The 24,387-nt window shown below is 59.5% G+C and overlaps 2 protein-coding genes across 2 annotated transcripts in view; both read right to left on the bottom strand.

The window, feature by feature from the left end:
* The window catches only part of LOC138102424 (uncharacterized), a gene marked incomplete at both ends in the record, with an annotated part of 102,109 nt that overhangs the window by 22,002 nt on the left and 55,720 nt on the right, over window positions 1-24,387 (bottom strand). Inside the window, one exon of the mRNA XM_069000135.1 lies at window positions 14,806-15,359. Coding sequence (XP_068856236.1) covers window positions 14,806-15,359 — 554 coding nt within the window. The remainder of the gene's footprint in view (window positions 1-14,805; window positions 15,360-24,387) is intronic.
* LOC138102393 (serine/threonine-protein kinase pim-1-like) lies at window positions 1,798-5,878 on the bottom strand (the record flags this gene model as incomplete). Its single annotated transcript, XM_069000105.1, has 5 exons — window positions 5,801-5,878; window positions 3,349-3,432; window positions 3,181-3,231; window positions 2,609-2,975; window positions 1,798-1,910 (listed from the first exon to the last, which is right to left on the bottom strand). Coding segments are annotated over exons 1-5 (693 nt in total), but the record flags the coding sequence as incomplete, so codon positions are not given.

The following is a 24,387-nucleotide window of genomic DNA, read 5'->3' as shown; positions in this document are numbered from 1 at the left end:
GTCAGCTGAAGGCTCCCGTCCCCCTTGTCCCAGCCGCCCGCGGTGCCCAGGCCGTGCTGGCCGCGCTCAGAGCGCTGCCCAAAGCTGCCCAGCATTGCTGCCTCTGGCAGGAGAGCAGGAGGGCAGGACACGTGCCCAGCCTGCAGCCGGCCGTGGCACAGCCACCTCCTCAGCAGCTGCCCAGAGCGGGATGCTGCTGCGCTCGCTGCTGTCTCCCAAAAGCCCTTATCCCAGCCGTGCCAAGAGGACGGGCACCCACCTCACGCCTCCCGCCGCCAGAAGAAAAGCTGCTCCCAGACGGTGTCCTCAGCCCTTCTCCAAGGGCACGTCCCATCCACGCCACAGCTGCTCCCAAGCACTTCGCCATCCGGACCAGACAGCACCTAGAATGCTTCCTTTGGAAAAACAAACCATAAATCAATGAAAAGAGATTACAGACAAAATGGGAAAACAAGGAAAAAGGTAAAATATCTTCCCTCTGCTGGGGCCTTGAGGAAGGCCCAAGCCCGCCATGCGAGGGAAAAACCCACCCACGGGCCAGGGCAGCCCACGCTTTCTGCCTTCCCCCTGCACTGCCCCCAAAAGTCATGCTGAGCCCAAAGCCAACAAGGGCAGTGGAGCAGCCCAAGCCCTTCCTTGCCTGCAGAGCAAAGCAGCCCATGCACAGCTTCTGGTGTCCAACCTCTGCTCCCACCATGGGGCTTTGTTTGTGTCGGGCTGGCTGCCCCAGCCCCAGTCCCAGCGCGGGCCACGGTGGGTGCTGGGGGCTGTTGGCAGGGCCAGGAGCAGACTCCCAGTTCAAAACCAGCCCAGCCCATCCCCCGACTGAAGAATTGGTTGCATCCGCTCCAGCAAAGGGGGGAACCTTTGCTTCCTGGCCAGGCTGTGCAATGCACAAATCTGGGAGCATCCCCCTGCATGTGGACTCATCTGCAAATTCGCTGTGGAGCCTGGCTTTGGAGAAGGTGCCACAATTGAAGTCCATCATCTTCAGCTTGCCAGGTGGAGGAAGAGCTTGTCATCCTTGATGCCACCCTCCATGTCTCCAGCAGCAGCAGCCGCACCTGGCACAGCTTCTCCAGGGGCTCCTTCTTCCCTGGGCCTGGAGCAGGCTGTCAGTGCTCTGCCCAGGGCCCCGGCTGTCGCTGAAGCAGGACAAGCAAAAGCAGCTGGCGTGGGGGCCACCAGTGCTGGGAAGAGCAGCTCAGCTCCAGCAGCAGGGCTGCGCGTGCCCAGCTGAGGAGCCCTGCGCAGCGATTCAGGCAGGACAAAATCTCTGCCTTTCTTTGCTGCTTCCTGCCAAGGCGCGTGTGCAGCTGGAACTTACCGGCTCCCTGGGTCAAAGCGTGCGTGTGGCTCTCTCCCTTCTCCTATGGCACGTGAATATCCTGCATCCAAGGATCACAGGACAGGTCTTCTAATGAGGGCCTTTCCGAGGAGAGCACGGATAAACACCGTCGGATGAGATTCTGGCACTCTGCGGACAGAAAGCAGAAAGCACCAGTCAGTTGCTGAAGGCTCCTGTCCGCTTTGCCCCACTCTTGCCATGGCCAGGCCGTGCTGCGTGTGCTCAGGGCTGTGCCTAAACTTTGCCATCAATTCTTTCTTTTGGAGGAGAGCAGGAGAGCAGGACATTGCCACCTCCTCAGCAGCTGCCACTGCGGGATGCTCCTGAGCCCAGTGCTGTCTCCCAGCACTGCTATTCCCCCCGTGCTGCAGAGATGAGGATCCACCTGGAGAGAGCCGTCGTGGGAGCGAGAGCCGGCCCCAGGTGCTGTTCCAGCCCCTCCTGAAAGGGTGCTCCCCGCAGACCATCTGGTGCAGCACGATGCCCAGGGACCAGACGGTCGCTGCCTCGCCGTAGTACCAGCCGAACTGGGTCCATTCCGGGGGGCTGTAGGACGGTGTTCCTATGGAATAGAGATGGAGTTCTTCAGGGGGACGCTGCCTGCTCCCAGAGCCTCGCCCCAGCATCCCTGGGCATGCGGGGGCCGCAGCAGCAGCACGCAGCGTGACCCGCTGCCCTCTGGCCAGCACCTGGGACTTGTGTACAAACTGGGGGTTGGAAAAGAAGCCGCTGGTGTTGCAAGAGGGCAGCGGAAGCCCTGGCAAGGCCCGAGCATTCCATGCAAAGGAAAAACCCACTTGGTGCTGGGGAAAAACCACGCTTTCATCCTCCCTGCCTGCACTGCCCCAGAAACCATTCTTAAGCCAAGGCAACCACGGGCAGCAGAGCAGTCCGAGCCCTGTCTCGCCTGCACACCAAACGGGCTGGAGCACAGGTTCTGGGCCCCCCTCTCTGCTACCCTCACCCACGGGTGTTTCTGTGGCGCTGGCTGCCCCAGCCCCAGCGCCACTCCTGGGCAGAGTGGCTGGCGAAGGCTGCCAGCAGGGCTGGAAGATGGCCCCTCAGCCAGCGCCGCTCAAAAGCAGCTCAGCTGAAGACTCCAGCTGCCATGACTGGCAGCAAAAGGGAGAATCCCCCCTGCCACAGCCGGCTTGGGCTGTGAGATGTTGGGCTGTGAGATGTTGGGCTGTGAGATGTTGGGCCGTGAGATGTTGGGCTGTGAGATGCCGCTACCAGGAGCCTCCCCCTGCGTGGGCTCACCTGCAAAGCTGGTGTAGGCTGCGGCTTGCAGGTAGGTGCCACAGCCAAAGTCGATGAGTTTGGCCTGCCCGGTGGCCAGGTCAACCAGGATGTTCTCCGGTTTGATGTCCCGGTGCAGGACCCCGCAGCTGGTGCAGTGCCGCACGGCCTCCAGCACCTGGCGGAACAGGTGCCGCGCCACCTCCTCGCACAGGAAGCCCCGTGCCCGAATGAAGTGAAGGAGGTCCTGACACCGCTCCGGGCGCTCCAGCACCATCAGCACGTTGTTGGGGAGCTCCAGCCACTCGTGGAGCTGGACGATGCCAGGGAAGCCAGCGGACACCTTGTCCAGCAGCACGATCTCCAGTGGTGCTCGGGTGCCGTCGGGCTGCGGGAGGAGCACGATGCCGTCAGCGGGGCTGATGCCGTGCCGGGGCTCGGGAAGCCCTCAGCCAGCCGGGGACGCTCTGCGCGCTCCGCTGGCCCCACGGCCGCTCTCCCTCGAGGCGTTCTGGCGGCTTCCACCCTGCCGGGCCTCGGCTCATCCCCGCCCGTCGCGCCCCGGCTTCTCCCGCTGCCCCTCGCTCACTCACCAGCTCGCCCCAATGGCCGATGCGGTTCCGCGGCACCCGTTTGATGGCCACCTGCAAGGCAAGGGGAGCAGCGGGCTGAGCTCGCCGCCCGCCGTGCCCAGCCCCATGCTCCTTCTCCTCCTCCTTTGCCCCACGCCTCCTGCGCCCGCCGCCGGCCCCGCCACTCACCGGCGCGCCGTTCGAGAGCCGCGTGGCCGCGAAGACGCTGCCGAAGCCGCCGCGCCCCAGCAGCGAACCCAGCCGGTAGCGCTCCTTCAGGCCCTGCTGCGCCTTCCGCGCCCGCGAGACGCGGCCGTCAGCGCTCGGCCCGGGGCCAGGAACGGCCCCCGAGCGCCGCTCAACCGCCCCGGGCCGGCCATCCGCACATGGGGGCTCTTTTGGAGGGGACACCGGAGGCTCGGGGCCGGCGGCCGCGCTCAAGAGCGGCGGAGCTCGGAGCGGGGAAGACGCTGCGGAGGCGGCGGGAGCGGCCGCGCCGCCTGTGTCCCCGGCGGGCCCCGGGAGGAGCCGAGGCCGGGACCGGGGTCGGGGTCGGGGTCGGGGTCGGGGTCGGGCCAGCCGGAGCCAGGGGTTGGCGATGGTGCCCAGGAGCCAGGCACTGATGCCCGCCCAGCAGCGCCACAGCCAGGACGGCGAGAGCCGGGCGGAGGCGGGACCGCGGCGGGACGCCCGGGGGCGGGGAGGGGGCAGCCCCGCCCGGGGCCGGGGGCGGGCCGGGGGCATGGCCCGGCCGGGCCTGGGGAGGGGGAGGCCGCGGGAAGGGGGGTTGGGGAACCAAAGGGAGAGCGGGAGAGGGTGCGAGACACTGGGAGAGGGGGAGGAGGAGCAGGAGAAGGGACGCAGAGGGTTCGTAGACTCGCTGCTTTGGCGCTGCTGCCGCTGCTGCCGCTGCTGCCGCTGCTGCCGCTGCTGCCGCTGCTGCCGCTGAAGCGCTGGGAGCGTTTGTCCGCGTGTCCGTGTGTCCGGTGCCCGTGTGTCCGTTCCCCCCCGCGCGCCCCACGGCCGAGCCCCGCGCGCCCCGGGGCAGCACGGGCCGCTCCGCTCCGGGGCCGAGGCGGAGTCCCGGAGCATCTCTTGCTCCCGCAGCCACACCAAACCCGCTCGGCCATTGGCAGCAGTTTTGCACACGTTTCCCTTTGAAGGGCTCCTCTCTACCCCCATTTCCAAGGAGTCTCCCTGGGGCTTTGGCACCTGCAGCGACAGGGCAGCGATTGGGCTTCAAACTTCAAGAAAGATATGGAGGGGCTGGAGCACGTCCAGAGATGGGAATGGAGCTGGGGAAGGCTCTGGAGGACTTCTGAGGGGCAGCTGAGGGATCTGAGGGCGCTGAGCCTGGAGGAAAGGAGGCTCAGGGGGGACCTGGCTCTCTCCAAGTCCCTGACAGGAGGGGGCAGCCAGGAGGGGTGGGGCTCTGCTCCCAAGGGAAAGCACGAGAGGAAATGGGCTCGGGGGAACTCTTGGGGTGGATGGTGGGGAAATTCTCATCCTCCGTGTCTCGACAAAGGGGGAGGGGGGCAGGGGTGGGGCACGACCTGGGGACACGGGGGTGGTGACGCTGGGCTGGGGGCACGGGAAAGGGCACGGGAAGCCAAAGTCCCGCTGAGCGCTGGCGCTGGGCTGGCACGGGGTGAGCCGGCAGCAGGGCCCCGCAGCCCTGAGGGACTCGCCCTGACGGCCGGGGAGTATTGATCCTGGTCTCTAAAAAATGAGACTCAATAAAATATCATTAAAAGATGCCTCCTTCTCCTTCTCCTCCTCTCCCATCCTTTCTCCTGCTCCCCCCGGGCCCAGCGCCCACCCTTGGCCCCCCGTTTTCCCAGCGCGGCCGCATCCCGCGGGAGGAGCCGGGACGGAGCCGGGACAGGTCGGGCTGGGGCAGCGCTGGGCTCTGGGCCCGGCCTGGGCGCCCCCCACGCGCCCCCTCCCCAAATTCCCCTGGCGGGGGGCGCTGGGGGCGAGGGGAGGGCGCAGGTGGGGTCCGGGTGGGGAGCGCTGAGCGCTGCGGGTCTGCCTGGCAACTGGTGAGTCACCAGCGCCGCGCGCTCTGATTGGCTGAAGGTTGTTCAACGCCTGCTCTGATTACCTGATACTCGCGGGGAATTTTGGTTGGTCGTTGGGGGCTGTGGGGCGGCTTAGGGAGGGTCTCTGCGCCTTTGGGGTTCGCTGGGTGCCGATTTGGGGTTCAGGTGCCTCCCAAGGCCTCCCCGGGGGGGGGTGACACAGGGGTGACACACGGGGGTCCCCATTCCCGATCCATCCTGGGGCCGGTTCTGCCCCCTCCACTCTTGGTCCCCCCGCGGGATCCCCCAAAGTCCCTTCCCACTGTTCCCCAATAAACGGGACCGGGGCGAACTGGGAAGCCTTCCTGGGAACACTGGGAGCAGCCGGGCAGGGGCAGAGTGACAGCGGGGCTGGGGGGGACACACGACCCCCCAAAATCAGCGCGGGGTTGGAGCGAGGGGTCCCGGCCGGGCTCGAGGCCACGGGGAGGGGCTGCGGCCGCCGGCGGCTCAGGAGCTCTGTGGGCAGAGCAAAGGGGGTGACACCGGGCTGGGGGGCCCCGGGGGGAGCTCAGAGCCCCGGGGGAGGGGGGACACGACCCCCGGGCCCCTCCCGTCACCTGCCTGTGCAGGTAGAAGCCGAGCCCCAGCGCCAGGAAGACGAAGCCCAACACGAAGCCCGCGATCCCTGTCAGCATCTTGGGGGGCGGGGGGGCAGCTTTGGGGGGTGCAGGGCAGAAGGATCCAGGAAACGGCGGTGGCTGCCGGGAAGGGACTGGAATGGACTGGGACAGAATGGGATGGACTGGGACAGAATGGGACACCAGGATACACTGGGACCAGGATCAGGACTGTGCAGGGCCAGATTTGGGACACCAGGGATTATACTGGGATATATTGGGACCACACTGAGGGCTACTGGGAACATGCTGAGGCCCAATGGGTGCTGCTCGGATATACTGGGAGTGATTTGCATCATACTGGGAATGACTGGGATTGTACTGGGAGTGACTGGAACCACAGTGGTGGTGAAAGGGCGCAATTGGAAAGATGCAAGGGGCAACTGGGATCATCCTGGGAGCAGCTGGCCCATACTGGGGTCATACTGGGATCATACTGGGAGTGACAGGGTCATATAGGAGTGACTGGCATAGTTCTGGGAGTATCTGGAAGTGACTGGGATCATACTGGGGGTGAGAGGGATCAAAGCAGATTCATACTGGGAAGTTACCTGGAATCATCCTGGGGGTGACTGGACTCATACTGGGATCATGCTTAGAGCACTGGGACCATGCTGGGGCAAAAGGCATCAGAGGGACTGACTGGGAGTGACTGGGTTCATACTGGAAGTGACTGGGGCCCTACCTTACTCTACTGGGAGGGACTGAGAGTGAAAGGAACCCTACAGGGCATGACTGGGAACAACTGGGACCATGCTGGGGGCAAGTGGGACCTTGTTGGGAATGACTGGGAACATAAAAGCTTGAGTGGAGTTTTTATCCCGTGGCATTCCTGGGGAGCAGCGGCAGCTCCACGCCCCCAGCCCGGGGGGTGGGAGCAGGGGAACCGCTGGCAGCACCTTCGGGGCACAGCCGAGGGCTGGGGGGCTCCTCCCCCACTTCATTTTCTCTGCCCAGTTCAAATCATCCCCTCCCATTCAAATCCCCTCCATTCACATTTTCTCTCCACCATTAAAGTTTCTTTGCCCCAATTCAACTTTTCTCCCCAGTTAAGCCCTGAGGCCCCTCCCCACCTCCGGCTCCTCCCGGCAGGACCCGGCCGGGACCTTCTGGAAACAGCAGCGGGAAGAGTTCCAAAATTCCTCATTACTTCCATCGATTTCCTTGGTTTCCGGGGCATTTTCCTGCAGCTGCTCCGGGCCATGGCTGAGGGGTCCCCTCGGGCTCCAGCCCCTTTCCAGCCCCTTTTGCCAGCTCTTTTCCTCAGCTGACCCAAAGCTGCGGATTTTGTGGGGCGGGAAGAGTCGCTCTGCTCGGGGGGATCCCCTCGGTGCCCCAGGGAGGCCCCGAGGCCGCAGCGCGGTTCCCTCGGGGCCCCTTGGAGCGTTTGGAATCTCCAACTCCCAGCAATCACTGTCTGTGGGATTCAATCTCCCCTGCAGGGTTTTCCCCCAGACCAGCTTTCTTTCCAGAGGGTTTTGTGGTTTCGCTTCGAGCCGGGGCCTGAGGGCACCGGAGCGGCCGCGGGTGCCGGGGCAGGAAGGGCTGAGGGACAGCAGCGCCCCACAAACCTCCGGGACGGGGACAAGGGCTGGAGGGGGCAAAGAGAGAATAAACACGAGATTTTAGAAAAAGAAAAAAATCCAGTAAAATATAGATGATATCTAAAATATAATAAAAAGAACTCTGAAAAAAGAAAGTAACAGCAGAGCTTCTTCTCCTGGGACTTTGGGTTTCTTGTCCAAGCTCCGAGCTGGGTCTGAGCCAGAAACCAGTGGCTGGGAGAGACGTTGCTGCTGAAGCGCTTCCTATGGCCAGAACTAAAGTGTCGAGTATCAAGGAACAGCTTGAGGTTACAGAAGCGCCAGCGCTCCCGTTGGATTCCCTCGTTTGAAGCTGAATGCGGAGCTCCGTCTGTGACTCTGCTTTGTAAGGATTGAATGTAAAACTCCAGCGCAATCCCCGTTTCCCTCCCTCCTCTGGCCAGCGGCGCACGGAGAAGGGATGGGAGTTTCGGTGAGTCCGTGCTTCCCCCTGAGGGACAGGAATCCTTGCCGTGTCCAGCGGGGGTCCCTCCGCAGCCGTGCGGTCACTCCCCGGCCCGGCCCTGAGGCGCGGGGCAGTCGCGGGGCAGCCGCGCTCCGGCCCCGTCAGCGGCAGCGCCGCTTCGTGCCGGGCAGGAGCGGCAGAAGGAGCCGGGCGGCGGCGGGGGCTGAATCCCGGCAGGAGGAGGAGGAAGAGGAAGAAGAAGAAGAAGAAGAAGAGGAAGGGCCGGGTCAGCCTGCGGCGTCCGATGGCCGGGGAGCAGCGGGGAGGCCTCGGGGAGCGGCGGCGGGCGGGGCTCTGTTGGAGCCGCCCCGAGGGGTTTGTGCCGCGCCGGGTCCCTGAAGGAGTCGCTCCGCGGGACGGGCGAGCTGGGAACGAAAGGAAATACAGAGAAGAGAATAAAATACAATCAAAGAGCCGCACCGAGAGGCGTCTCCCCCGCCTGCGTCTGAAGGAGCTGCACCGAGGGACGGGCGGAGGGTGAGTAGAATAAAATCCAGAGAATGGAGTAAAATAGAATAAAAAACTGCACCGGGATGTCCGCGGCGCCCGCTGTCACTGAAGAGCCGCACGGCGGGACGGGCGCTGTCGGGTGTGGCCAGAAGGGCAGCGCCGAGGAGGGTGAGAGGTGAGAATAGAAAAAACAATAGAGAATAGAATAAAATGCAATGAAAGAGCCTCACCCGGGGATCTCCGCAGCCCCGAGTCACTGAAGAGCTGCCCCGAGAGAGCGGCGAGAGGTGACGGTGGTGAAAAAGCCACCGGAGGTGGAGGGGCTTGGGATGGGAGGTGGGAATGGACTAAACTCTAGAGAACAGAATAAAAAAGTAACAAAAACCCCGCACCGGGAGTGGCCGCTGCCCGTGACTGAAAGAGTCGCACCGAGGGACCGTCGGGGCAGCACCGGGGGCTCTCGGCCGCCCCGTGTCACCGAAAGAGCCGCAGCCGGGGGGAGTTCTGGGGTCTCCTGGAGCCGCCCCGAGGGTTCTCGGCCGCCCCGAGTCCCTGAAGGAGGCGCAGCGAGGGACGGGCGGGGCGCGGCCCGGATCGAGCCCCTCCAGCTGCGCCTCGAGCGGCGACCCCGCGGGACCGCGCCGGGGCCGGGCGGCGGCGGCAGCCGGAGCCGGGAAAGCGGCTTGGAGCGGCGGAGACGAGCGGGGGGTTCCCGACCAGCTCCGCTCAGCCCTGGGCACCGGGGGGTTCCGGGGGTTGTTCCCCACCAGCTCCGCTCAGCCCTCGGGCACCGGGGGGGTTCCGGGGGTTGTTCCCCACCAGCTCCGCTCAGCCCTCGGGCACCGGGGGGTTCCGGGGGTTGTTCCCAACCAGCTCCGCTCAGCCCTCGGGCACCGCGCTGGGGTCGCCGCGCACTTTTCACCCCCGCCCGCCCCCACGGGCCGGGCCCCGCGGCTCCCGCTGCCGCCGCCTCGGCCCCGCCGAGCCCAGAAACCACGAAAAGTCGCTGCCATACACTAAAAAAGCTTTTCGTGCGCAAGCAATGGGTGCGGGGGGAGTCCTTATGAACTCCCCTCCCCTCAGATCCTCCCAGGCACCGCTGGGCACTAGCGCAGCTCCCGGGGCCGTGTCCCTGCCACACTTGGGTATTAAATCCGAGAGATTTGAGGAGCGGGCACAGCCCTAGAAACCAGGGCTTTGCCCTCGGGACCTTGGAGCGGCACGAGGGGGATAAAGGATCCCCTGCACTCACCAGTGCCTCCTGAAGCAGCTCTGGCCCCCTAAGAATGGGGCTGTATTTGGGAGAGGGAGGGTGGCTGGAATGGGATCTGGAATGAGACAGATGTTGGGATGAGGACGTTTGGGGGATCCGGTTCCTGAGGAGGTTTTGGGGCACCCTCCAATCCTGAGGGATTTGTTACTGGGAAGGGGGACACACCTGGCTCTTGCACTTGGAGTGCGGCTCCAGAGGGAAGGACATGGGGAGCCCATTTTAGGGTAGATCCTGCTGCTTTCCACCAGTTTTGGGGGTTGTAAACTCCTTTGGGAGATTTCCCGGTCATTTTAGGAGGCGGAGGTGAGGCCTTTTTTGGGAGGATCCTGATGCTTTCCACCACTTTTCAGGGTTCTAAATGGCTTGTGCTGGACCCACTTTCATGGGTTCTGATGCTGCCCACCCATGCTCTGCACTGGTCCAGACTGGTGCTCCCACTGCTGCGTGGGGCAGGGCCATGGGGACCCCTCCACAGCACAGCCTGGCTGCTTTGGGGCTGGCAGCACTTGACCGGCGCTGGCCATGGGGCGTGTGCTGGCAGCTGGGGCCGTACCGGTGGTACTGGTGGTGCTGGGAGCTCACGTGTCTGGGGCCACTGGGACTCGGGTGAATGTGGGTGCCTCAGGGATGTGGTGAGGACGATGGGAAAATATTGAGAGAGGTGGGAAAAAGGGAGGAAGAGAGCAGAAAACGGGAGCTGGAATGCCCAAACCAGGAGTCCAGCCCAGGGGGCTGTGGCCTGACTCCCCCCCAGCAAGTGGCTCCCACAACCCCTCACCCTGTCCCCAAAATCCCTTGGGATCCCCCACCCATCACTGTATTCCCCCCTCCAAAATCTCCAGGATCCCACGGTGAGACCAAAGGGGTCCAAGTCCCCAGCTAGTGTGACCACAAGCCCCAAACTTTTTTCTCCACACAACCATCTTCCCACTTTTCCCCTTCCTGGCCTCCCCCACAGCAGCTGGGAGCAGCCAAGAGCCCAGCGCTGCCCCAGCCCGACCGGCCCCAGCTCCATCCCTGCTCCTCCCATGGGATGCGATGGGTTTGGGGGGAGGGGGCCAAGGGTGGGCACTGGGCCTGGGGGGAGGAGGAGCAGGGGTGGAGGAGGAGGGATGAAGGAGAAGGGGGAGAACGGACAGGAGGAAGAGCAGAAGGAGGAAGTGCAGGAGGAGTGGGAGGAAGAGGAGGGATAGAGGAGGAGCAGGAGCAGGAACAGGAGGAGGAAGAGGAGGCAGCACGTGCGTCCATCCCTCCCCGTATCTGCAGCCCCCCTGCCCAGGGATCATCGCCCCCCCTGCATTCTGCAGGGGACCGGGGAGGGGAAGCTTGCCCCAAATATCTTGGGTGGTCCCTGGGAGGGATTTTTGGGGGGGTTCCCGCTGGTGGCTCACAGCAGAGCCCCGGCCGTGGGTGGGGGGATGCGGGGTCTCCCCCCACGTGTGGGTTGGTCTCCCTGGGTCAGGCTCTGGTACCACGTGGCGATCACCCGGTGACAGTGCAGAGTGAGTGGGACACCGGTTTCAGGGACACCGGTTTCGGGGACTGCCTGGGAGATCCAGGTTTGGGGGAAGCCCGAGAGTGACGGAGTGGGAAGAACAGAGAGGGGCGATCCTGCAGCTGGGGGACCCTGGGCAGCCTGAAGGGAGGGGGAGGATGGAGAGCAGGGGAACCAGGGACCCCTTGGACACCGAAGTGGGGAGCCTGGAAAGGGGGGACCCCTGGGATTCCCCAGACCCCTCATAGCCCAGAGAAGGCAGGAACACTGGATAGGGGGGAACCTCAAATTACATAGGACCCCAGAAGCCAAGAGAGGGAAAATGACCCGCAGCCCAAAGTGCCGAAAACAGAGAGGGAACTCCGGGGAGGGTAGTTTTTGCTGAATCTTGGAGTTTTTGGTTTGAATCTGCATTATTTGGGCTGAACCTCGATTTTTGGAGGGGAGGAGTGAACCTTGGTGTTTCTGAGGTTTGTTGAGCTAAATGTTGGTGGTTTGGTTATTGTGGGGGGTAGAACCTTCATATTTTGGAAGGGCTTTTTCCTGGATATTGAGATTTTTGGAGCTTTGGGGCCATGTCTTCGTGTTTGGGGTTTTTTTGGCTGGATTTTATTATCTTGGAGTTTTTCATCGACACAAGATGCCCAGAGACTTCTGGAGATGGACAAGGGCAGAAGGAACCCCCAAGCCACTGCACTCACCCCTTGTTTCTCCCCCCAAACCAGGATTTGTCATTCCCAAGGTGTGGCTGGATGGAGGAGGAGGAAAAGCCCCAGAGATGCTGCACGAGGAGGGGCTGCAAACACAGCCCCCAGAGATCCAAGGAGGAAAGAGGCCCCCTGTGTTGGGAAGGCAGACGGAGATCCAGGGGGAGCTTGGAGCTGGGGGAGAAGCCTCAGGGTGGGGAGAAGCCCCACAAGTGCTTGGAATGTGGGAAGGGCTTCAGATGGAACTTCAGGCTGAGGGAACACCAGAGGATCCACACTGGGGAAAAGCCCTATGGTTGTGGGGAATGTGGGAAGAGCTTTGGGCAGAGCTCCCACCTGATCCAGCACCAGGTGATCCACACCAGGGAGAGGCCCTATGACTGCTTAGAATGTGGGAAGAGCTTCAGCTGGAGCTCTGCCCTGAGAGAGCACCAGCGTCCCCACACCGGGGAGAGGCCCTACGAGTGTGGGGAGTGTGGGAAGAGATTTCAGACCACCTTCAATCTCCTCGTACATCAGTGGATTCACACAGAAGAGAGGCCCTTCCGCTGTCCTGACTGCAGGAAGGGCTTCAAGCAAAATTGCACCCTCATCATCCACCAGTGCATCCACACTGGGGAGAGGCCCTACGAGTGTCCCGAGTCCGGGAAGAGCTTCTCCAGGAGCTCTGCCTTGACCCAACACCAACGGAGGCACCGCTAAGGGAAGCCCTGCGAGTGCCCCGAGTGCGGGAAGAGCTTCGTGCTCTGCTCCAGCTCCATCCCCCGTGGGAGGATCGGCGTTGGATGATCCCCAGTGACCCCCGTGGGGCAGAGCCCTGGTGACCCCCGTTCCGGGTGATCCCCGCTGGGTGGGGGGAAGGTGTTGGAGAGATTTCTTTGCCTTCTCCTTGTGCTGCTGGGATTTGCTTGGTAATAAATTCCCTCCCTGTGCCCAGGCTGGCTCTGTTGTGCCCGTGCTGGTGTTTGCTGAGGGATCTCTCCCAGTCTTATCCCATCCCAGGAACCCTTGGTTAAATTTTCTCTCCTCTGTGCAGCTGCAGGGGGCAGCGACAGAGTGGCTTTGGTGGGTGCCTGGCATTGTTCCACGTCCCCCCAGGCCATGGACATCCCTGGGATCCCAGTGTGCTGGTGCATTCCCCTCTCCTCCTTTCCAGGCTGCAGTGTGATCTGAGAAATGCTTGTTAGGCCTTGGCCTTGAAAACAGCACCTGGGCTCAGCTCTTTCTGAGCTTGTCAGAAATACTGTCTGCTCCCAGGAATTGCTGAGGAGCTCCTGCTTTCCTTATGACCAGCCCTGGAAAAGGTTCCTCTTGCCCGAATGGCATAGCATTCCTGTTCTCCCACTTTCAGAGAAAGTGCCGACCCAAACTGTGGCCGGGATGAAACATCATTATGACTGAAGCCCACTCTCTTGGGACCCTCTCAACAGCAGCCCAAAAGGAGACCCTTTGAGCTCTCCTGGGCCACCGTGGGCTGGGACCAGCAATCTCCCTCTGAGGGGGCCTCTCAGAGCCAGCAAACCCTCAGGTTTGCTATACCTGGAGATCGCCGAACCACGATGTGTCCTGGGCCGATACCCTCACTCCTCGAGGCCTGATCCTGTGCCCAGCAGGACAGGAAAAAGCTTCCTTCCATAATGAGGATTTCACTGACTCTGAGGGGAATTTTTCACAGGAACCTTGCTTGCACTGACTGTTTCTGTCTGTGTGCGTGCCCCTGCGCATATGCTATAGCAAACCTGGGAGAAATAGTGCTTTCTTAGGTGTTTAAGTGAGTCAAGGTTCTAAAAAGTTAAAATTTTAGCTAAGAGTTAGAAGAAATTTGTATTGATTAAGACACAAAGTAGAAAAACAAAAGATAACTTAATGCTTAGTAGATGCCTAAGCTAGAGCTAAGTGATGTATTATTTGCCATTATATTTTTAAGTTTTGTTTATAGAAGGAAACAAAGTGAATGAACTGTCATCAAAAGAAATTGAAACTAATAGAACCAAGAACAGCACCTGGGTTTCGTAATAATGAATCAAAAGTAGGAGATCTTGGGCTGCGCCAAGAGGTCATGAAGGCCTGCCCACAGCAAGGAGGTAAAAAGGCCATTGTGAGGAAGACATTCCTGACTTCCTCTTTCAGGACCACTGACTCAATTCAAGAGAGAAACTGCGCATGCGTGAAAGACCAATGATCTCATTTTAATACAAAGCAGAGGATGGGAGGTGCTGGGGTCATACATATGCAGAAGATGTAAAACTTTGAGTAATAAATAGAGAACGAGAAACCTTGTACTTGGCTGGCATGTCTTTAGGAAGCTACTCCCATGCCCCCCCACTTGTGCCTGAATAAACACACCACTTTCTAACTTTAATTAGTTAGAGGGTCTTTGTCCATGGATATCGAGATTTAATGAATCACCAGGAACCCTCAGCTCCCTTGAAGCCAGCATCCCCCATATCCCCTGGAAGATCCCCCCACGTCCCCATCCATGTCTTAGTTCAACATCTTTATTTTTACCTCGGGTTTGGGTGTTTCGAAAGGACAAAGAGAAATGAAAAGAAAATCAAGGCCACTGAGAGCCAGGAAGAGGCGGAGCCCCCCAGCCTGGTGTCTTTCCAACACGGATCACCAGCACCACGGATCTCTGGGGCTCTGCCCAACGGGGGTCATTGGGGATCATCCAACGCCGATCCTCCCACGGGGGATGGAGCTGGAGCAGAGCACGAAGCTCTTCCCGCACTCGGGGCACTCGCAGGGCTTCCCTTAGCGGTGCCTCCGTTGGTGTTGGGTCAAGGCAGAGCTCTGGGAGAAGCTCTGCCCACACTGGGGACACTCGTAGGGCCTCTCCCCGGTGTGGATGCGCCGGTGGATGATGAGGGTGTAGTTGCGCTGGAAGCCCTTCCCGCAGTCGGGGCAGCGGAAGGGCCTCTCATCCATGTGACTCTGCTCATGTTTGAGGAGACTGCAGCTCCTTGGAAACCTCTTCCCACACTCCCCACACTCGTAGGGCCTCTCCCCTGTGTGCGTCCGCTGGTCTGCCCACAGGCTGGATCTCCAGCCAAAGCTCTTCCCACACTCCCCACACTCGTAGGGCCTCTCCCCAGTGTGGCTTCTCTGGTGGACAATCAGGTTGGAGCGCTGGCTGAAGCTCTGCCCACACTCTCCATACTCATAGGGCCGTTCCCCAGTGTGGATTTTCCAGTGGCTGATCAGACTGGACCTGTCTCTGAAGCTCTTCCCACACTCCCCACACTCGTAGGGCCTCTCCCCTGTGTGGATTCTCTGGTGGAAAATCAGTCTGGAGTTCCACCTGAAGCCCTTCCCACATTTTGAGCACTTGTGGGGCTTGTCCCCATTGTGAAGCTGTTCATGGACCCCCAGCTCCAAGCTCTGGCTGGATCTCCGGCCACCTTCCTCCTTGGACCTCCTTGGGCTGTGTTTGCAGCCCTTCCTCGTGCAGCATCTCTGGGGCTTTTCCTCCCCCTTAGATTCCTGCCCCGTGGAGCCACTCAAAACGGCCTCTCCCACCAGGTTCTGCCACAGGGATTTGTCCTCTCTGGGCTCCGTGCTCAGCTCCCTGTCTGGGGGAGGAAGGACAAGGAGAGGATGGGATTTGCCTCCGTGCCACAGGGAAGGGGAAGGAGATCCCCCCCAGTCTATCCCCGGCAGGACGGTGTCGGCAGTGGGGTTGTCCTGCAGCCGGGGTGATGCTGAGCTGGGAGATGGAGCAGGAGAGAGGGGGAAAGGGGCAGTGACTTCCTCCTCACCTGCCTGGGGCTCCCGGGGCATCTTCCTCTTCTTCGCGGCCTCCTCCTCCTCCATCCGGCCACGGGTTGGCAATGGGAAATCCTGCTCTGAGGGAAAACAAGGCCTGAGCGCCCTGGGTTTGGTGGTTCCGCTGCCCGAGCCCAGCTCGAGAAGTCGCCGCTCCTTTCAGTGCCGAGGGGCCCGGACCCCACTCATCTCCAGCCTCCCCGACCCCTCCAGGCTGCAGGGGGTCCCCCGGCTCCGGAATCGCCCCTCTCCGCTCTCCCTACTCCGGGGCTCCCGCGTTCCCCCCCGCCTCTCCCGGGGATCCCCAAAACCGATATCGCCCCAACACCCCCCCCAAGGGGCATTTGCGGCTCAGCTTTGGGGTCCTGCAAGCTCCGAACATCGCCTGCCCCGCAAAAAACCCTCCCGGAGACCCCCGATGGGTTTGGGGCGAGCTCCCCCTCCCCGCTCACCTCGGGATGCGGGGGGGCGATGCTGCCGGAGCCGGGGGAGCTGCGGCCTCAGCGGGCGGGCGGGGGAACCGCGCGCTTCTGCTGCTGCTCCTCCTCTTCCTCCTCCTCCTTTTCCTGCTCCTCCTCTTCCTCCTCCTCCTCCTCCCTCCCTCCTCTTCCTCCCGCTGCCCCTCCGCTCCCGCCCCGGCCCGGGCAGGTTCCGACACCCCAAAGCAGCCGCGCTGTGCCCTGGGGGGGTTCCCAAAGCGGCCCCGCCCCGCGCGGCACTGGGACCGATACTGAGAGCACCGGGAAGGAATTGGGAGCACGATCCCTCCCAGTACGGCACTTACTGGGAGCACTGGGAGGCGACAGCGACTGGCGGCGGCTGCAGCCGGTGCTGGGCGTGGCCAAGATGAGGGCGGGGTTATGCAAAATGCAAGGAGAATACCGCGGTGTGATTGGTGGGCGTGGATGGGCGTGGCTATGGAAATAGCGGAACGTTTCCCGCCGTGCGTTTGCTGGAGGTGGGCGTGGTTATGTAAAATATGTGGGCCCTGCTCGGTGTGGTGTCAGTGCTCGTGGGCGTGGCCATGCAAATCGCGCTGTCATTGCCCAGTGGTTTGTCGTTCTGGTGGGCGGGGTTATGCAAATAAGAAGGCCGGTCCGCATTTAGTTGTTGGACGTGGTGTCCGGTATCCGGTCCCGGAGCGCGGAGCCCGGTTCGGGGGGTGTCCGGTGTCCGGTCCCAGAGCGCGGAGCCCGGTTCGGGGGGTGTCCGGTGTCCGGTCCCGGAGCGCGGAGCCCGGTTCGGGGGGTGTCCGGTGTCCGGTCCCGGAGCGCGGAGCCCGGTTCGGGGGGTGTCCGGTGTCCGGTCGCGGAGCGCAGAGCTCGCTCTGGTCACTCGAGGAGGGGAAGTTTTGGGGTCCCCAGAGTCCCCTGGGGTGGGTAGGGAGGGATTTAGGGTCCCCAGGAGAGGGGGCCGCCCCCCGAGCTCCCCCCACACTTTGTGCTGTCTCCAAGAATGCCCCCAAATCTCCTCCCATCATGGGGGCGCGGACCCCCATCCTAATCCCGATCCCAGGAGTGGCTGACCCCGATCCCGATTGTGGGGGCGGCTGATCCCGATCCTGACCACGGTTCGGACCCCAGTCCTGGCCCCAATCCCGATCCCGGGGGTGGCTGACCCCAATCCCCATCCCAGGGGCGGCTGATCCTGATCCTGACCCCGATCCTGACCAAGGTTCGGACCCCAATCCTGACCTCAGTCCCGATCCCGAGGGTGGCTGACCCTGATCCTGACCCCAATCCCGATCCTGATCCCGGTCCCGGTGCCACGTGAGCGCTGATCCCGTTAAGAGCCTTTGCCCGGGGGGGGGGTGACAACCATGGCCGCCCCCCTGGCGCGCACTGTTCCTGTCACCGCTGCTCCTCGGGCATCGGCCTGGCCGTGGCCGTGCGGCTTCCTGGGTGAGGGGGGTGTCCCCAAATGTCCCCAAGGCGGGAGGGGACACGGGATGCACCGGGAGGGGATGGGGGAGACACCCCCGGATTGTCCCCAGCACGGGAGGGGGACAAGGGACAAACCGGGAGGGGATGAGGGGACACCCCAGGACTGTCCCCAACACGGGAGGGGGTCCCCGACAGGATTTTGGGGTGTCCTTGATGGGATTTTGGGGTCTGCAGTTCTGGCCACCATGCAGAACCTGTCACAGCCAGGCTTTGGGGTTCCTGGGGTGTTCCTGAGGGTTTTTTGGGACCCCCTCATGAATTTTTGGGTTTTTTTGCGGTTGCATGCGGGACCTGTGCCAGGGGATCCCTGATGGGGTTTTTAGGGTCCCTTTCAGGATTTTGAGGTCTGCAGTCTTGGCCACCATGCAGGACCTCTCCCAGCAGGTTTGGGGGTGTTCCTGATGGGGTTTTTGGGATCCCTGACAGGATTTTGGAGATTTTGGGATCCCTGGCAGCTTTTTGGGATCCTGAATTGCCCAAACTGGGCTAAGAGACACTTCAGAGACAGTCAGAGAAGTGGGTATTTGCTTTATTCAGCGCCGGATACGCGGAGGATCTCTCCTCCAAAAACACACACACACACACACACACACACACACACACACACACGGCACTTCCTACAACACAATATTATGGGTAAAAGTCACGAATATTCATCACATTCTTCGGGCTAGGGGTGGTTATACAAATCAGTTCTTGGAAGTCATTAATATCATTAGCATATGTGTCACACATGAGTGGTGTGTCCTGGTGGTCGCACTGAAGAAGGCTCCTCTTCTTCCTCGGGGGTCTTTCCAACGAAGATCAGTACTCTTCATCACAATGCAATTTTCACCTTTCTGGAGCATGGGCAGTCCTTTGTGGGGTGACTCAGCAGTTTCTGCACTGGTATCAAACAGATTCTTGTTCCTCTTATCTTGACAAGATTAGGGCGAATCCTGCTTCTTAGGTTTTGTGATTAACATTTGCTGTCTCCCAATAGTTAACTGTGCTTACATGAGTTAAGTATTGATCACCCGTTTCTCAATCCCCCCTTTTTCTTTGGTCATTTGTAATTCTTTATTAATCTCGCATGTCTTGAAAGCAAGTACCCTTTTCTGCCTTGCTTCTGGGTTTGTGCTTTTGCCACGGAGCATAAGCATGGCGATTCCAAGTACAAAACTGTCGCTGCTGGAGCTGCCCGGTCACTCGCAGTGACGGGTCTGATGCGCTCCGAAGACCAAGATGAAGCTGGTCTCGCCGCAAGAGGCAAAGCTCTCAGGGTGCTGAATGGTTTGCACTCGCAGGCAGAGGCAAGAAGGAAGGAGGGGACTCCAGTATAGTATCCAGGGCTTTGTTGTCCTCAGGGGGACCAGGGACCGAAGACCCCGGGAAAGGGGTTGCACAGCTTTTTAAAGGGGGGTTGGACAAAGGGCGGCAACAATCTCAGGGCCAGTCGGGAAGGAGAAGGGGAGGGTTCACAGGTGGAGTGACATACAATTAGGCAATAAGGGAAAACAAGGGGAGGGGAGAAATTCAAAGGGACCAAGGGGGTCTCGAGGGGAGAAGAACTTTCTAGAAGGGGGAGGGGAAAGGGGTGGTGTACATCAAGGACTGGCAGCTAAGGCAAGGCGTATACAATGCAGCAAGGGGAGGGGAAACTACAAACTGATTGACAATGAAATTAACTGCAACAGACCAAGTACGGGGGGAAAGGTGCACGGCAACATCTCCCCTGTTTTTGTTTAAAAAAATAAAGGAAAATTAAACCTTAAACTGGGGTGCTTTGGGTATCATCGCAGCAAGATGTTTCTCTGGTAGCCCCGGCTACGGCTACCTGGGTAGATCTTGTACCGCTGGTACTCTTTAACGAGAAGGTTTTCTCTACTGCTGTGAGTAGGAGTCTTGTGATGCACCCAAAGAGTAAGACTAGAAGAAAGACGTTGTTAAGACCTGGAAGACTTTGAGGTTTATAAATATAAGGGGGAGTAATTGCAAGGTGCTGTACTGTATGTATGTTGGTGTTTTAATAAGTAATAAGTCATTTAATAAGTAATAAAGTAATAAAATTACAGATGGACCATGATAGGAAAATAACTTGCTGCAGGAAAAATTCCTCAGGACAGCTGGTTATTCCCAATATCTACCGCTGTAATTGAGTAAGGAGAAATGGACAACAAGCCATGTCTGATTACCAACATGCTGATGTTGTGCTCTCTTCCCCAGTCTGCTCTCAAAAGATCTGGGACTGACAAAGATGAAGGAATTTGAAGAGCTGTTTGTTGCCTCTCGGAGGCGTAGCGACCTGGTTCAGGAACGGCACGACGACCAGCTCAGGTCATTCGGACCATCAGCTCACAGACACCAATGTGGTGGACGGCAAATGGCATTTATTCATGGATTACATAGGGTTAAATAACCTGGGTTTGCCATGTCACTTCCTTCTGCTCACCTATTACCTGTAGAGGGGAGGGGTTTTACCTGTCCCGTACAGCGCGATATCTTCCGAACGCCTGTCCCTAATCACCTACATTTCCCCCCCCATCCTGAATTACCCACATTTCCCCCTCCTCATGATTGATTAAGAAACATACAAAGTATAAATGGTATAAAATTTCAAGAACTAGTAAAACCTACATAACAAGTTATAAAAAGTGATATAACATTCACAAAATAGATGCGCTCTAGAGCAATTGTTGGCGGTCAACAAATAGAATGTTAACCTTTTCTAACTGGCTTTTAACAAATGACACCAATTTGTTTAGTATGCAAGGCCCGAAAATCAACGTTAGGAGTAACATAGTGAGGGGGCCTATTAGAGTGGAAATAAGGGTGGTCAGCCATGGAGACTGGTTAAACCATGACTCGAACCATCCTTGTTGGGCTTCTCTTTCTCTTTTCCTCTGGGCTAGCCTTTCCTTAAGTTCGGTCACTGAGTCCCGTACGACTCCGGTGTGGTCTGCATAAAAGCAGCATTCCTCTTTCAAGGCGGCACACAGGCCTCCTTGCTGCATGAGCAGGAGGTCCAGTCCTCGCCTGTTCTGCAGGACAACTTCTGAGAGCGAGGAGACAGATTTCTCTAGAAAGGAGATGGATTTTTCAGTTCTTTGTAAGTCCTCATCAATAGTCATCTGCAGCTGAGAAAGTCCCTGGTGTTGGGTCACGAGGGCTGAAACACCTGTGGCCGTGCCGGGGGCTCCAAGGCCGAGCAGCATTGCAATGGTTATGCCTGTTATTGCTTCTCTCTTGTGGAGCCGGCTAGGTTCTTCAAGAAGGTGGTACACTTCTTCTTCTTGGTGATACAGGACTCTAGGAACAATTCAAACTTGGACACAAAAATCAGCAGAGCTATCGAATCTATCAAGAAGCACACAGGGGCTTATTCCGGATTGCTGGCAAACAAACATTCCTGACACGGATGGGACCACCCACTTTTTGATCGTTTTGTCAAGTTTGACAAATTCAGTACAGACATTGCCTATTCGTTTTGCTAAGGCTGCATTGCCAAAGCACTTGCCTTGGCCTGTGATCTGACTCAGAGTAACTCCTCTTCAGGGGGCGTCCCACCTGCACTGGTGTAGATTTTGTGCTGCTGAGTAGCCAAAAGGAACATGCAGGGGGATGGAAAAGAAACAGTCTTTAATGTCAAGCACCACGCAGGGCTGCCCTTTTGGTATCATCGAGTTCACGGGCAGCAAGGTTTGGACTGGACCTATTGGTTGGATTTTCTTGTTCACCTCCCGCAGGTCATGCAGGAGGCGGAAGCCCTCGCCAGATCGTTTGGGTATTACGAAAACCAGGGTGTTCCATGGGCTTGTGGAGGGCTCTATGTGGTTCCGCTGTAGCTCGCAGCTAACGAGCTCGAGAAGGGCGGTCATTCGAGGCTTCGACAAGGGCCACTGCTCGATCCACACCGGGTCGACCGATTTCCATACCAGTTTGATGGGCAGCGGTGGGTATGCGGCAGTGGCCCTTAGAATAAATTTGTCACCCTGACTTTCAGTAGGGCAAGGGCATCCCTCCCCAACAAGGGTGGACATTTTGGCATAACATATGGGAAAAGGGTGATAGTTTTCTCTGGTCCTCTTTCGGTGCAGAGCGTTATCGCTATCAGTTGGGTGCTTTTTTGGGCCCGAGATAGTCCCCCAACTCCGCCCACCATGGGGGCCTCCTCCAGTTCCCAATGTATAGGACAGTACATTTCTGGGACGACGGTAACATCTGATCCCGTATCAATCAAAAAGGGGAGACGAATAGCAGAGTCACCTGGGTTGTTATGGAGACAGCAAACTCCCCACACTATCGGTGGGTGGCTGCCCACTTTCATGGCCAAAGCCACCCAGGGATCTCGCTCCCAGGGGGTTGTTCCTGCTGTGCCTGGAGCGCAGACAGGTTTAACTGAGCCATCGGTTGAGCTGTGGAATTGGTCATTTCCCGGGGGGGCAGTGGGTGCGGGAGCTCCACGGCCCATTGAGGATTGGCATAGCTGGGCCGCTTCATGTCCCAAGTGGGAGGGAGCTGTGTGCGGCCCGGATGCCCCCTCCCCCTCCTGTTTCCCTGGAGCTTGGATCTGCATTCTCTGGCAAAATGTCCCTTTTTCCCACATGCCCAGCATGGCCCTCTAGGTCGCGTCTGGCGTGGGGGAACTGCTGTTGCTGGAGGCTCTAATTGGGGGCAATTCATTACAACGTGGCCTGCCTGGCCGCACTTAAAGCATGGCATTACACTGATTATCGCAGTGCGGACGGCTGCCTGGAGGCGGTCCACAAACTGTGTGAAACTTTCGCTCTCGCTCTGCTTTATTGTGGACCATGGCGATGGTCTAGCAATAACTCTGGAAGCAGAGCGGATAGCTTCTCTAGCGGCACGGGTAGTTACCATGACTTCATGAGCCCGTAGGCCCTCGGCCTGCGCCTGGGGGGTGATCATGGTCGGGTCCGTGCCCATTAGCCGCTGCAGGCTGGAGCCGTGGAGGGGGTGGTCTGCCCCAGTTACTAGGGCTAGTTGCTTTGCGCAATTGTCTTCCCACTCTTGTTTGAAAACAATCATCCCTGCCCCATCAAAAATTAATCTGCAGGTTTGTTTAATGTCAAATGGGAGCAGGTCATCCCCTCCAAAAACGCTGTCAATAAGGGTGGAAACCATAGCTGAATTGATCCCTCTGTCTGCAATTGCTTTAACAATTGCTTGTATATCTTTAGGATTTATCGGTGAGTAAGTCCTCTGGTTTCCAGCTTGCCCTCCTACTCGGACCGGGAAAGCTAGCGTGGCTGAAGGGGCCCATTCAGCGCAGGCTGTTTTTATCTTTCTCCAGTCTGTAAGCGGAGTACGTTCTTTTTCAAATTTCCCCTTGGCCCGAGTAGGAGCGCGGTGGTTATAGCTTTTATCTGTTCTGAAATCATCTTTGTCAGAGTCGGAGTCGGTTACGGACCACTCGTCGAGCCACTCGCTCCAGCTATAGTCCGACTCAGAGCCGGAAGTCGACTGACTGGATACTGCCAGGCTCAGCTTTTTCCCGGGGCTCCTACCCCGTCCCTTTCCCTTAGGATTGGGCCGCTCCTTCCCCCTGGGCTCGCCCCGCCTCCTGCTGAGGGAGGCTCTTGCTGTATAAGGGCACGTTTCTGGGAGAGCGCTCTGGTTGGCCTTGGTTCCCCCTCCGGGATTCCCTCCCCTTTTTCGTTCACGCGCGTCTGCGGCATCCAGCGGACCTTCTTTGATCCCTCCAGCCGTGTCTGTGTTACCTGGCGCAGCTCCCCCGCTCCCTCCGGCCCCGTCTGTGTTACCTGGCGCACCTCCCCCGCTCCCTCCGGCCCCGTGTGTGCCCCCCCATGCCCTCCGGGGTCGGGGCCATTCTGCGGGGCATAGGGCGGGGGTCTCGCCCACGCCGTTTCGGACTCCGCTTTAATGGCAGCCCCCCTGGCCTCCTCCACCAGCCCGCCCCAGAATGACTGCGCCCGCTCCTTTCCCTCTGTAGGTAGGGTTGGGCTGGGGGGCCGTGGAGAGGGTGCTTGCTCCTGCGAGTCTGTGCGCTCGGCAGGGCTGCTTTCATCTGTAGTTTGCGTGGCCGCCCCAACTCCCAACCGCGGTGTGGCCAGCAAACAGTTCCGTGCGGCTTTCCAGGTCTCCTGCTCTTGCAGGGCCTTACGCAAAGCCTGCACGACTTTTCCCCATAATTTAAGGTATTTCCCCGAACCCGAGGACATTGTTTCATCGGCTAGAGCCTTAGTACATCTGTCCCATACTTCTGGGTGGAGGATATCCACCGGTCGGTCTATGACCCCAATTTCCAATAGCCTCGCAACAGCGAGTGTAAAATCTTTCGGTTTGCAATCGATACCCCATTGCTTATGAATCTGAGATACGACCTTCGCGAGAGCTTCCATCCTCCTCGCTGGTCCGGGAGCGTCCTCCCCGCCGGGCTGGTCCTGCCGCGCCGGCCGCCGTTCACCCGTCCAGGCGAATTCTGACTCCGATTCCGGATCCCGGGTTTCGGTACCACTTGTTGCCTCTCGGAGGCGTAGCGACCTGGTTCAGGAACGGCACGACGACCAGCTCAGGTCGTTCGGACCATCAGCTCACAGACACCAATGTGGTGGACGGCAAAATGGCGTTTATTCATGGATTACATAGGGTTAAATAACCTGGGTTTGGCACGTCACTTCCTTCTGCTCACCTATTACCTGTAGAGGGGAGGGGTTTTACCTGTCCCGTACAACACGATATCTTCAGAACGCCTGTCCTTAATCACCAACACTGCACAATTCTGCAGACAATGAGGCCACTCTCTGGCCACTGGGTGAAACATTTGAGCCCAGGAATTCCTTTGGCATGGCCCTGTTTAACATCCACATGCAATTCAAATGGCT

Source organism: Aphelocoma coerulescens, unplaced genomic scaffold (assembly GCF_041296385.1).
Source record: "Aphelocoma coerulescens isolate FSJ_1873_10779 unplaced genomic scaffold, UR_Acoe_1.0 HiC_scaffold_75, whole genome shotgun sequence".
Taxonomy (NCBI): domain Eukaryota; kingdom Metazoa; phylum Chordata; class Aves; order Passeriformes; family Corvidae; genus Aphelocoma; species Aphelocoma coerulescens.
Note: the sequence above shows the minus strand (reverse complement) of the source record. Positions and strands in the feature narration are given on the sequence as shown.